The following is a 13,029-nucleotide window of genomic DNA, read 5'->3' on the forward strand; positions in this document are numbered from 1 at the left end:
TCATGTTAATTAGATTGATACACAGGTGCGTCAATAGACTAAGGATTAAAAAACCCGTAGGGATGTGTGTGATACTTTGCAACCCATAAAAAAATCATAATGAACAAATTACAAGTCCCATTGATTTAAACTTTATTTTAACACATTTTTATTCTTACATTAATTTRGTAGATTTACAACAGCAATTCCTGGAAGAGCAAAAGTTTTCACAGTATAAGAGAGCAGTTATTTAATTTTTGAAACCGTAAAATCCTCAGATGAGTAGTAGGTGATAGTTTGGTAAACCTGTATTGTTATTGGCACTTCTAAGAAAGGAAAGCCTTGAGGTGCATAGCAGGTAGGATCTTTGACTGCCAGATCATCTATATTCAATTTCATTCAACCAATGTTGAAAACCTAAGGAATATGACCCATATCAGAATGGAAACCGTTCATTTCCCTGCATCTTGATTCCCCTCAACATCAAGGAAGAAGCTTTTGTAACAGCTCATCCTTTAGCCAAGGATGCAGAATTAATGGGTAGAAGAGGACTAGTTCTGACTGGTAATTGGATGCTATGCCATGTGCTTCAGTGACTGAATTGACTGGAATAGTTTGAATTTGGCAGAAATGCCATACCTTATCAATTAATCCCATAACCCCTGTCACAAGAGATTACTTCTCAATTAAACTGTAAGTGCACCKTGTAAATCAATTTTGTTACTCCTGGACATTCCATTAAGATGAGTGGGATTTATTTATTTCATTTCACCTCAATACATAAAATAAAATCCATAGCACATGACACACAGGTTCTCTACTGTTCACCTGTTTCAAGCACTGAATCTTTTTTAGTAGGGGAAAGACAGAACAAGCTTGACAAAAGAAATATCTGGAAAAATATATTACACTTCTCAACACAAGTCAATCAATATATATCACTTTCTAGACACCATAGCGGACAACACCACCAGCAATTACCATACAACTCCTATAGCAATCATTTTTATGTTGATTGAGGTGCTTTGGGCCAGGTCTGGATATTTAACATGATTAAAATCCTCGAACGCAATCGTTTGCATCTTATAAAAAACTGAAAACATCCCCTAAATGACAACCTACAAAATAAAAAATACTGATGTAAGAGCATCCTCACCTTGAGAAAGACAATGCCTTAACTAATCAGTAATTTACTGGTTTCATTTAACAGACATAAAAAATAAATGTCCTAGAAAGGGATTGTACTGTAATAGAAGTAGTAATATTTGTTATACCGGTATGCTAATAACAATGATAAACAATGTAAATGACCACCCTACGAACTCATGTTCTTCATTCATCACAACGCTGAAATCCTGCGATGTCATCGTTATGAGACGAATATGGTGGGGTGGGGGGGTTATTTAAGTGGCAGAATTCCCAACTGGACAGATAATATTCACAGAATTATCATCCTCTTTGCAGTAAATGTATCCATTTCCATTATATTCACAGCTACTGAAAGAGGTCCCACAAATGCAAACTGTTATTGTACTTATCAGTAGGTATATAAAAAAAATTGCCTTTTTTAATAATTTGAGGCATTGTTCACATGGAAAAAAATAATTTGTACAATTGTCTCCTCAACACTTGTTMCCACACAATGTGAAAATAACTATCAAAATAAGTCTGTGTTAATTACTTCAAAGCAACTACACGGTCCCTTCAAAATGGGACTTCTAGAGCTTTTACATCAAAGCTCAAATACATCAAACCTTATGCCAAAGTCAAATTCCAAATGCAACCAATCGATTCCTAAAAATTAAGACAATATACCAAAGAACAAAATCAAATCATGGTCTAAATAATGAATAATAATCAAGCAGTTAAGGCGAATGCACCAGAAGCACTCCTGATGCAATTCCAGGTCACAGATCTTTCCTCTTTCCTCCACTTAATTTACTTCTTCTTCTTGTTGTCCTGCTAAATAAATAACATATTTACAATACAGCTCTACATAAAACAAACAAATTCTCACCTAACTAACCTCAAACCATTATTAACCTGGCAGTGCAAAGTACAAGAATATGCTGGTTAATCATACATAGTATTTAGGATGCTTTCTGGTCCTATGTGCATATTATTAGATTGTTCAAAACATAGCAAAGTGTATAAGAGTTAGTGGAAGTATAGTATAGTTGGTATACTACATAAAAAATGCACTGTGTTTGAGCACCCTTGCCAATATTGTACCTTCTCATTCATGGCCAGAATAACCATTAGCTTCCTGAAGATAGTCACAAAGTCCAAGAAGAGATCCACAGAGTGCCTTCAATAGGGTGAAGAGAGAAAAGAGTTAACAAATATCTTATAAAAACACTTAAAGTTCGTTGTAAAAGAGCCAAGCTATTGACACAGTCTACATAATACCAAGTCCGCACCAATTGCATTGTATATCCTACTCTATGTTTTAATGTGTTAGATAAGGAAAGATTGCATGGCCTGACAGACACACCCATGCACGTTTCTAAATTCCAGATCACAATGGCAAAAGACTGTTTCAACAACTAGTCCCCCACCCTCTTCACCAGGTCCAGAGAGTGTGTCCCCCTTACCAGATGTAGTCTTTGTCTCCCATCTCAGCCTTCTCAATGATGAGTTGAGTGTCAAACAACACAAATCCACACATGATGGCCAGGCCAAGGTATATGTGAGCCTACACACACAAAAACAGAAACGCTTTATTGGTGAAAATGACAACTAGCACACATTCTGTGTCATACTATAACTAAGTCATTGAAGAGTAGTGTTGGACAGCACTGTGTATAGTATTATTATTATTCAAAACAATGCAAACATGACTATAGTAGGTTGTTTTCCTCTTACCTTGAACAACATGACAGACCCCAGGAACATGTTGAGGAAAGAGACCAGGAGCAGGATGGACAATCCGGACGTCAGAGTACCTGAAAGGCAGACATGGGGTATTTTAATTTAGTAACATTTATTTTGTACAACAGTACAGTTTCACTAAAACCGGAGCGGTTAGTTTCAGTCCCTTAATAAAAATGTGAAAAAATAAAACTCCAGGACACTGGTAATAACTAGACTATTTTCTCCATGTATCTGACCTAGTAGCACGTCAAGGTGTGCAAGTTTACGTTCTATAGTTTCAATTCCTTTACATTACACAATGTGGTTAGCAGCAGACAACACTTCACCCCAGAGGAAGAGGAAGCTCCTACGCTGGGCGTAGAGAGCACTCAGTGTGAAGCACACAAAGATGATGGAGGTCCCCAGGAAGGCTGTAACTATGATGCTGGTTGGAGAAGGAGAGCAGATATGAGAAACATTTAGAAAAACCTTCAGTCAAAAGGAAACTAGCTACTTACAGATCATTATTGTCATTTTACCTAGGGTTAATAGAGATTATGTAATCCATGGTTGGGCCCAAACCAACACCTGGAATGGAGAAGGAAAAAAAACATAAAATATCAGCACATGACCACTACAATAGCTAAAAATACATAGGCTGCGTTCAGATTCTCTACCCTTCTTTGGAAGTGTGCACTCGTACCCTCCCCCTCAAGGATTTATTAAAAAGGAATGGACTGGTGTAAGGAATATGGTGGCAACTCCCTCCAGCCATGTTTGCACCAATCCAAAGCTTTTAAAATGCATGAGGGTGAGTGAACAAGTACACACACACACACTGTGTAGGCCCTTTTCTGACAGCGCTATGAGGCAGATGAGGTTACCTGTCAAGTAACCTTGGTTAACCCAGAAATAAAGTCTTGTGTAATTGGTCAGCTGCTCAATTAAGTTCTGGGTCCATAGGTGTTAAGAGAAGGGATCAAGACATGCTAAAACAAAGAGCGGAACTGGAACGAGGAGCTCCACCCTCTCTATGCAAGTTACAGGGCTGAATGTCCCCTCCCCTTCCAAAAAATGCTAACACCTGCGAAATCGTGATTGTCCAAATAACCAGTGACGGAAAACCCAAACAACGAAACTACTGCTGCTCGTTATCCTACGCGTCCCATTCCTTCCAGACAGATTCTACGTTACCAGTTATATTTACATAGATCTGTCCACAAGAGATTACCTGTGAAGAAGGCAAAGCCAGAGAGGATGGCCAGTCTCTTCTTCTCCGTCTGAGGGCAGTGGGGGGTCATCGTCAGCCAGACCATCATGGCCAGGGAGCCCAGTATGGTTAACAGCCCACCCTAATGGACATAAAACACACAGCAACAGTTATTATAATGTAATAAGATAAATGGTGATTGTCAATTACCAGTTAATGCAAAACATTACCACACAATCATATGTTATATGACCCTCTTTTGTGAAATCTACCCCCAACTCCACACACACACTTAAGTGTTCTTAATAGTTACAACACACTAATAGAGTGCTTCAGTTTAGTTGTACTTGTTCCTATGGCTACCACTATCTCCGTTTACCTGGAATAGTCTGGTGATGACGTGGACGTAGGCTCCAGCTGCAGCCACAAACATGCACAGGGCAAGGCTGGAGTAGACATTCTTCAGGTGCAGCTGAGTGGAGCGGGAGCTGAGACAGAAGGGAGAGTTGTACTGTATGAAGAACACAGACACACACACTATATATATATATATATATATATATACACACACACACACAGTTGAAGTCGGAAGTTTACATACACCTTAGCCAAATACATTTAAACTCAGTTTTTCACAATTCCTGACATTTAATCCTCGTAAAAAATTCCCTGTCTTAGGTCATTTAGGATCACCACTATTTTAAGAATGTGAAATGTCAGAATAGAGAGATTGATTTCTTTCAGTTTTTATTTMTTTCATCACATTCCCAGTGGGTCAGAAGTTTACATACACTCAATTAGTATTTGGTAGCATTGCCTATAAATTGTTTAACTTGGGTCAAACATTTCAGGTAGCCTTCCACAAGCTTCCCACAAATTGGGTGAATTTTGGCCCATTCCTCCTGACAGAGCTGGTGTAACTGAGTCAGGTTTGTAGGCCTCCTTGCTCGCACATGCTTTTTCAGTTCTGCCCACAAATGTTCTATTGGATTGAGGTCAGGGCTTTGTGATGGCCACGCCAATACCTTGACTTTGTTGTCCTTAAGCCATTTTCCCACAACTTTGGAAGTATGCTTGGGGTCATTGTCCATTTGGAAGATCCATTTGCGACCAAGCTTTAACTTCCTGACTGATGTCTTGAGATGTTGCTTCAATCGATCCACATTCATTTCCTTTCCTCATGATGCTGTCTATTTTGTGAAGTGCACCAGTCCCTCCTGCAGCAAAGCACCCCCACAACAAGATGCTGCCAGCCCCGTGCTTCACGGTTGGGATGGTGTTCTTCAGCTTGCAAGCATCCTCCTTTTTCCTCCAAACATAACGATGGTCATTATGGCCAAACTGAAAAATGAGTTTTAATGACTCCAACCTAAGTATGTAAACTTCAACTGTATATACATGCACATACATATCTCTTAATCTTCTCTATGTCTCTCATGTCTCAGGCAGAGTTGCAAAGAAAAAACCATATCCCAGACTGGCCAATAAAAAGAAAAGATTAGGATGGTCAAAAGAACAGACACTTGACAGAGGAACTCTGCCTAGAAGGCCAGCATCCCGGAGTCGCCTCTTCACTGTTGACATTGAGACTGTTTTGCGGGTACTATTTAATGAAGCTGCCTGTTGAGGACTTGTGAGGTGTCTGTTTCTCAAACTAGACACTCTAATGTACTTGTCCTCTTGCTCAGTTGTGCACYGGGGCCTCCCACTCCTCTTTCTATTCTGGTTAGAGACAGTTTGCGCTCTTCTGTTAAGGGAGTAGTACACAGCGTTGTATGAGATCTTCAGTTTACTGGCAATTTCTCACATGGAATAGCCTTCATTTCTCAGAACAAGAATAGCCTGACAAGTTTCAGAAGAAAGTTATTTGTTTCTGGCCATTTTGAGTCTAATCGAACCCACAAATGCTGATGCTCCAGATACTCAACTAGTCTAAAGAAGCACAGTTTTATTGCTTCTTTAAATCAGGACAACAGTTTTCAGCTGTGCTAACATAATTGCAAAAGGGTGTTCTAATGATCAATTAGCCTTTTAAAATGATAAACTTGGATTAGCTAACACAACGCGTCATTGGAACACGAGTGAAGGTTGCTGATAATGGGCCTCTGTATGCCTGTGTACATATTCCATTAAAAAACTGCCGTTTCCAGCTACAATGGTCATTTACAACATTAACAATGTCTACACTGCATTTCTGATCAATTTGATATTTTAAATGGACAAAAAAAAAAATGYGTTTCTTTCAAAAACAAGGACATTTCTAAGTGACCCCAAACATTTGAATGGTAGTGCACATCACATGCAACACCCACAAAGCCTAACATCAACAGATTAATTGATCTATCACTACACCCAACCCACCCACCCAGAATCAGGTATGCTTGTAGCCTGAGTGGAGCAGGAGGTGAGATCAAGGGGAGAGTTTTTATTGTATGAGGAACAGGTTAAGCTCTACAGAAAATGTATTTTAACATAAAATGTCCAACTCATCAGTTAGGACTAATCTAGTCATATTGTAATTTAGTAACACACCAATGCCTGCAACAGTAGCAAAGCCTGTTAGTGACCAGTACAGACTGCTTCTGTTCAATGACTAACTCATGATGACAACACTAATGATGCCAGTAAGTCTCCTTAATGTTGTCAGATAGTGTGTGGAAATAGTAACTTACATTTGGGAAAATTTAAAAAGGGAATCAAAATGTATATTCCGATCAAAAATGTTCATCTTGTCTGGACTTGGTTGGACCCTGTCCATGGAGTAAAATTTCCTGAAACAAAACAAATATGTGATGGACATTAGGCATTACTGTTGATTAGTACAGTAATGGCTTGAAATAAACAGCCTTCTTAATTAAATAAAACTTGWACTAGCTACAGTGAGGGGAAAAAGTATTTGATCCCCTGCTGATTTTGTACGTTTGCCCACTATAATTTTAATGGTAGGTTTATTTGAACAGTGAGAGACAGAATAACAAAAAAATCAAGAAAAACTCATGTCAAAAATGTTATAAATTGATTTGCATTTTAATGAGGGTCTGAGACTGGCTAGGCCACTCCTTTGTTGCCTTGGCCGTGTGTTTTGGGTCATTGTCATGCTGGAATACCCATCCACGACCCATTTCAATGCCCTGGCTGAGGGAAGGAGGTTCTCACCCAAGATTTGATGGTACATGGCCCCGTCCATCGTCCCTTTGATGCGGTGAAGTTGTCCTGTCCCGTTAGCAGAAAAACACCCCAAAGCATAATGTTTCCACCTCTATGTTTGACGGTGGGGATGGTGTTCTTGGGGTCATAGGCAGCATTCCTCCTCCTCCAAACACGGCGAGTTGAGTTGATGCCAAAGAGCTCCATTTTGTTCTCATCTGACCACAACACTTTCACCCAGTTGTCCTCTGAATCATTCAGATGTTCATTGGCAAACTTCAGACGGGCATGTATATGTGCTTTCTTGAGCAGGGGGACCTTGCAGGCGCTGCAGGATTTCAGTCCTTCACGGCGTAGTGTGTTACCAATTGTTTTCTTGGTGACTATGGTCCCAGCTGCCTTGAGATCATTGACAAGATCCTCCCTTGTAGTTCTGGGCTGATTCCTCACTGTTCTCATGATCGATGCAACTCCACGAGGTGAGATCTTCTATGGAGCCCCAGGCCGAGGGAGATTGACAGTTCTTTTGTGTTTCTTCCATTTGCGAATAATCGCACCAATTGTTGTCACCTTCTCACCAAGCTGCTTGGCGATGGTCTTGTAGCTCATTCCAGCCTTGTGTAGGTCTACAATCTTGTCCCTGACATCTTTTGAGAGCTCTTTGGTCTTGGCCATGGAGGAGAGTTTGGAATCTGATTGATTGATTGCTTCTGTGGACAGGTGTCTTTTATACAGGTAACGAGCTGAGATTAGGAGCACTCTAATCTCAGCTCGTTACCTGTATAAAAGACACCTTGGAGCCAGAAATCTTTCTGATTGAGAGGGGGTCAAATACTTATTTCCCTCATTAAAATGCAATCAATTTATAACATTTTTGACATGCATTTTTCTGGATTTTTTTGTTGTTATTCTGTCTCTCACTGTTCAAATAAACCTACCATTAAAATTATAGACTGATAATTTCTTTGTCAGTGGGCAAACGTACAAAATCAGCAGGGGATCAAATACTTTTTCCCCTCACTGTATATGTCCTGGAATGAAAGTGAAAAAAAAAAAAGTCTGGCTGAATCACCCGAGCCAAAAGTACTTTTTTCACTTCATTCTTTATATTATGGATCACATACTTGGGCAGATCAAATAGACAGCTAACGTTAACTGTGTGGGTCTGAAATTGAACGAATGTAGCCTCCTCTTATGCAAAGCAATAATTAGTGTAATGATTAGCCTGGCATTACGGCATCACCGTATTCTTATCGGCAGACTCAATAGCCTTGGTTTTTCTAATGACTGCCTCGCCTGGTTCACCAACTACTTTGCAGAMAGAGTTCAGTGTGTCAAATCGGAGGGCATGTTGTCCGGACCTCTGGCAGTCTCTATGGGGGTACCACAGGGTTCAATTCTCGGGCCGACTCTTTTCTCTGTATATATCAATGATGTCGCTCTTGCTGCGGKCGATTCCCTGATCCACCTCTACGCACACGACACCATTCTGTATACTTCTGGCCCTTCCTTGGACACTGTGCTAACTAACCTCCAAACGAGCTTCAATGCCATACAACACTCCTTCCGTGGCCTCCAACTGCTCTTAAACGCTAGTAAAACCAAATGCATGCTTTTCAACCGTTCCCTGCCCGCACCCGCTCGCCCGACTAGCATCACCACCCTGGACGGTTCCGACCTAGAATATGTGGACAACTATAAATACCTAGGTGTCTGGCTAGACTGTAAACTCTCCTTCCAGACTCATATTAAACATCTCCAATACAAAATCAAATCTAGAATCTATTCTATTCTATTTCGCAACAAAGCCTCCTTCACTCACGCCGCCAAACTTACCCTAGTAAAGCTGACTATCCTACCGATCCTCGACTTCGGCGATGTCATCTACAAAATAGCTTCCAACACTCTAYTTAGCAAACTGGATGCAGTCTATCACAGTGCCATCCGTTTTGTTACCAAATCACCTTATACCACCCACCACTGCGACCTGTATGCTCTAGTCGGCTGGCCCTCGCTACATATTCGTCGCCAGACCCACTGGCTCCAGGTCATCTATAAGTCTAGGTAAAGCTCCTCCTTATCTCAGTTCACTGGTCACATGTTCCAGCAGGTATATCTCACTGATCATCCCCAAAGCCAACACCTCATTTGGCCGCCTTTCCTTCCAGTTCTCTGCTGCCAGTGACTGGAACGAATTGCAAAAATCGCTGAAGTTGGAGACTTTTATTTCCCTCACCAACTTTAAACATCAACTATCTGAGCAGCTAACCGATCGCTGCAGCTGTACATAGTCCATCTGTAAATAGCCCACCCAATCTACATACCTCATCCCCATACTGTTTTTATTTTATTTACTTTTCTGCTCTTATGCACACCAGTATCTCTACTTGCACATCATCATCTGCTCATTTATCACTCCAGTGTTAATCTGCTAAATTGTAATTATTTGCTCCTATGGCCTATTTATTGCCTACCTCCTCATGCCTTTTGCACACACTGTATATAGACTTTCTTTTTTCTACTGTGTCATTGACTTGTTTATTGTGGTATTGGCTTGTTTATTGTTTACTCCAAGTGTAACTCTGTGTTGTTGTCTGTGTCACACTGCTTTGCTTTATCTTGGCCAGGTCGCAGTTGCAAATGAGAACTTGTTCTCAACTAGCCTACCTGGTTAAATAAAGGTGAAATAAAAAAAATWAAAAATTACGAAGGTCTTGTATGGCATTTAGTTTTTCACTGACTTGGTTGTAAGGGATTKTGGTAAGGGGCTTCCTGAGTTCAATTCTTATATAGCGCTGTCTCACAATGACCATCTCTGGCTACGTTTCAGATTTAACGTTACTTAGCTACTGTAGCAACAGTTGCTTACCGATAACTAAACACACAGTTACTGTTAGCCAATACACCGTGGCCAAAATCCCCCAGAGTAACAAACTATTACGGGTAATTAGGCCTACAGTAAACTAATAGTCAACACTTTTGTCAAACGTAATGAAACCTTATCGTAAACGCACACGAGTCGACAATTGATCAGTTACATCAGGCCAATACGCACTGATTCAAAATGACAGTTGCCATGCTCATTTGCTAATCTGAACTAGGAAACTCGGAATTGTACGACTTGCCAAATGGTTAAACGCGGCACGAGTACAACAACAACCAGTAAGCAAGTCGTTCATTTCCGAGTTCCGACTAGTACATGAACGCGGCAAGGGCTTTTAGTGGTGGAAGAAGATAGTGCATCCAGGAAGCTAACTTCCTGGATTGTTAATTGTTAATGTAATCGTAAACTAAGATAGCTAGCGTTTAGGTGCTCCCAAACAGATGGCTAGTTGAAGGGGCGCTGTCATGATAGCCAGATGTCTAATGCCAGCACGCTATCCTAGCTAACTTGGCTAACGAAGGCCCTTACCCAATCAAGCGTAACTCAAACAAACTTAACCTTACACGAAACAGTGAACAAGCTATCTAAAACTAGCTAACTTCACTCCGATGAATTACAGTTGCCTATTGTAAAATAGTTAACCAAAAACCTTCAAATAAAAACCAGGTGACAGGATAACGTTAGATCAGTTTTATGGATAAATAAAATGTGAGTAGAAAGTCAACCATTTAACGTTAGCTATCTAACATTGGCCGTGTTCGAGAGCATCAAACACGTAATGTAGCATGGGTGAATTGACTGACTGATCTACACATTTTAATGGGAAGTTATTTAGATCAGTCAGTCGGTAGTGACTGATTGGCTGCAATGTCGAACAAGCCCACTAAATAGCTATTTTATGTTGACATTGGCTAACAACGTTTTCCCTTCTCTGGCTTTTCATTATCAGACGTCAAAACGAACATAAGAGCAGGTGTCGTTTACAACTTTCTGGATAGCTGCATTTTATATATAATACAAATTACCTGATGGTGATATTTGCACAACGATCAGCAACAGATAGATTTTTAGATAGCTAACGAAAGGTAAGCTGTTTCCACAAATGAGCCAGATATTTCACTGAAAGTACAAGTGTGAAGCATCCGGATGGCGTTTCCGCTCACTACCAAATATGGCGATGAGAGGAAGCCCAGTGGGAGAAGATGGAGTGAGATGGATTTTGGCCGGAATTATGCAAACGTTCTCATCGATGAAACATTTGATCTCAATACCGTTTACTGTTGCCAAAACTAGAATCTGTTACGAACAGAGTGGACTAAGTTTTGTAGATTTTAACCTTTGCAAAAGTTTATTTAAAAATTGCGTTTAGCGTTCTATCAAATACATGCGTGCTTGGCTCTGCCCACTATGACTTATTTGTTCCCATTTGAAACGACATGCTCTGGTCTATCTTGAGTAGAGTAATCTTGCAGCTTCTTTACGTACTTTAGCCAGAGCTACTCCTTTCTCTAATATCAATTCAATTTAAGGGCTTTATTGGCATGGGAAACATATGTTAACATTGCCAAAGCAAGTGAAGTAGATAATAAACAAAAGTGAAATAAACAATAAAAATGAACAGTAAACATTACACTCACAGAAGTTCCAAAATAATAAGACATTTCAAATGTCACATTATGTCTATATACAGTGTTGTAACGATGTGCAAATAGTACAACATGGAAAGTAAATAAACATAAATATGGGATGTATTTACAATGGTGTTTGTTCTTCACTGGTTGCCCTTGTGGCAACAGGTCACAGATCTTGCTGCTGTGATGGCACACTGTGGTATTTCACCCAGTAGATATAGGAGTTTATCAAATTTGGGTTAGTTTTTGAATTCTTTGTGGATCTGTGTAATCTGAGGGAAATATGTGTCTCTAATATGGTCATACATTTGGTAGGAGGTTAGGAAGTCCAGCTCAGTTTCCACCTCCTTTTGTGAGCAGTGTGCACATAGCCTGTCTTCTCTTGAGAGCCAGCTTTCTCAATAGCAAGGCTATGCTCACTGAGTCTGTACATAGTCAAAGCTTTCCTTAAGTTTGGGTCAGTCACAGTGGTCAGGTATTCTGCCACTATCTACTCTCTGTTCAGGGCCAAATAGCATTGTAGTTTGCTCAGTTGATTTGTTAATTCTTTCCAATGTGTCAAGTAATTATCTTTTAGTTTTCTCTTGATTTGGTTGGATCTAATTGTGTGGCTGTCCTGGGGCTCTATGGGGTCTGTTTGTGTTTGTGAACAGAGCCCCAGGACCAGCTTGCTTAGGGGACTCTTCTCCAGGTTCATCTCTCTGTAGGTGATGGCTTTGTTATGGAAGGTTTGGGAATCTCTTCCTTTTAGGTGGTTGTAGAATTTAACGTCTCTTTTCAGGATTTTGATAATTAGCGGGTATCGGCCTAATTCTGCTCTGCATGCATTATTTGGTGTTTAACGTTGTACACGGAGGATATTTTTGCAGAATTCTGCATGCATAGTCTCAATTTGGTGTTTGTCCCATTTTGTGAATTTATGGTTGGTGGGCGGATCCCAGACCTCACAACCATGAAGGGCAATGAATTCTATAACTGATTCAAGTATTTTTTTGCCAGATCCTAATTGGTATGTCGAATTTTATGTTCCCTTTGATGTCATAGAAGGCACTTCTTGCCTTGTCTCAGCTCATTCACAGCTTTGTGGAAGTTACCTGTGGCGCTGATGTTTAGTCCGAGGTATGTATAGTTTTTTGTGTTATCTAGGGCAACGGTGTCGAGATGGAATTTTTTATTTGTGGTCCTGGSAACTGGACCTTTTTTGGAACACCCTTATTTTAGTCTTACTGAGATTTACTGTCAGTGCCCAGATCTGACAGAATCTGTGCAGAAGACCTAGGTGCTGCTGTAGGCCCTCCTTGGTTGGGGACAGAAGCACCAGATCA

The 13,029-nt window shown here is 40.3% G+C and overlaps 1 protein-coding gene across 3 annotated transcripts; it reads right to left on the reverse strand.

Moving 5' to 3' along the window:
• Nucleotides 1-1,528: 1,528 nt before the first annotated feature.
• Nucleotides 1,529-11,194, reverse strand: LOC111970214 (probable Bax inhibitor 1). 3 transcript variants are annotated; one of them, XM_023996811.2, is made up of 10 exons: nucleotides 11,099-11,194; nucleotides 6,715-6,813; nucleotides 4,422-4,530; nucleotides 4,064-4,184; nucleotides 3,372-3,420; nucleotides 3,180-3,277; nucleotides 2,845-2,924; nucleotides 2,574-2,674; nucleotides 2,212-2,287; nucleotides 1,529-1,938 (listed from the first exon to the last, which is right to left on the reverse strand). In XM_023996811.2, exons 2-10 carry the CDS (start codon nucleotides 6,798-6,800, stop codon nucleotides 1,918-1,920), a joined length of 741 nt encoding a protein of 246 aa, XP_023852579.1. In that variant the 5' UTR covers nucleotides 6,801-6,813; nucleotides 11,099-11,194; the 3' UTR covers nucleotides 1,529-1,917. The 3 variants fall into 3 exon arrangements, with proteins under 3 accessions (XP_023852579.1, XP_023852578.1, XP_023852581.1); XM_023996810.2 differs by having other exon boundaries at nucleotides 1,529-1,941; XM_023996813.2 differs by lacking the exon at nucleotides 6,715-6,813 and having other exon boundaries at nucleotides 1,529-1,941; nucleotides 11,099-11,182.
• Nucleotides 11,195-13,029: the final 1,835 nt, after the last annotated feature.

The sequence above is a fragment of the Salvelinus sp. IW2-2015 genome, linkage group LG11 (assembly GCF_002910315.2).
Source record: "Salvelinus sp. IW2-2015 linkage group LG11, ASM291031v2, whole genome shotgun sequence".
Lineage (NCBI taxonomy): Eukaryota > Metazoa > Chordata > Actinopteri > Salmoniformes > Salmonidae > Salvelinus > Salvelinus sp. IW2-2015.

Excerpts from the sequence above, each read along its gene's own strand:
- LOC111970214 (XM_023996810.2), bottom strand. The coding sequence starts at position 6,800 with ATGGACAGGGTCCAACCAAGTCCAGACAAGATGAACATTTTTGATCGG. Across the intron at positions 4,531-6,714 it reads CTTTTTAAATTTTCCCAAAT|CTCCCGCTCCACTCAGCTGC; the intron begins GTAAGTTACTAT and ends CTTCTGTCTCAG. Across the intron at positions 2,925-3,179 it reads GAGCTTCCTCTTCCTCTGGG|GTACTCTGACGTCCGGATTG; the intron begins GTGAAGTGTTGT and ends TCTGCCTTTCAG.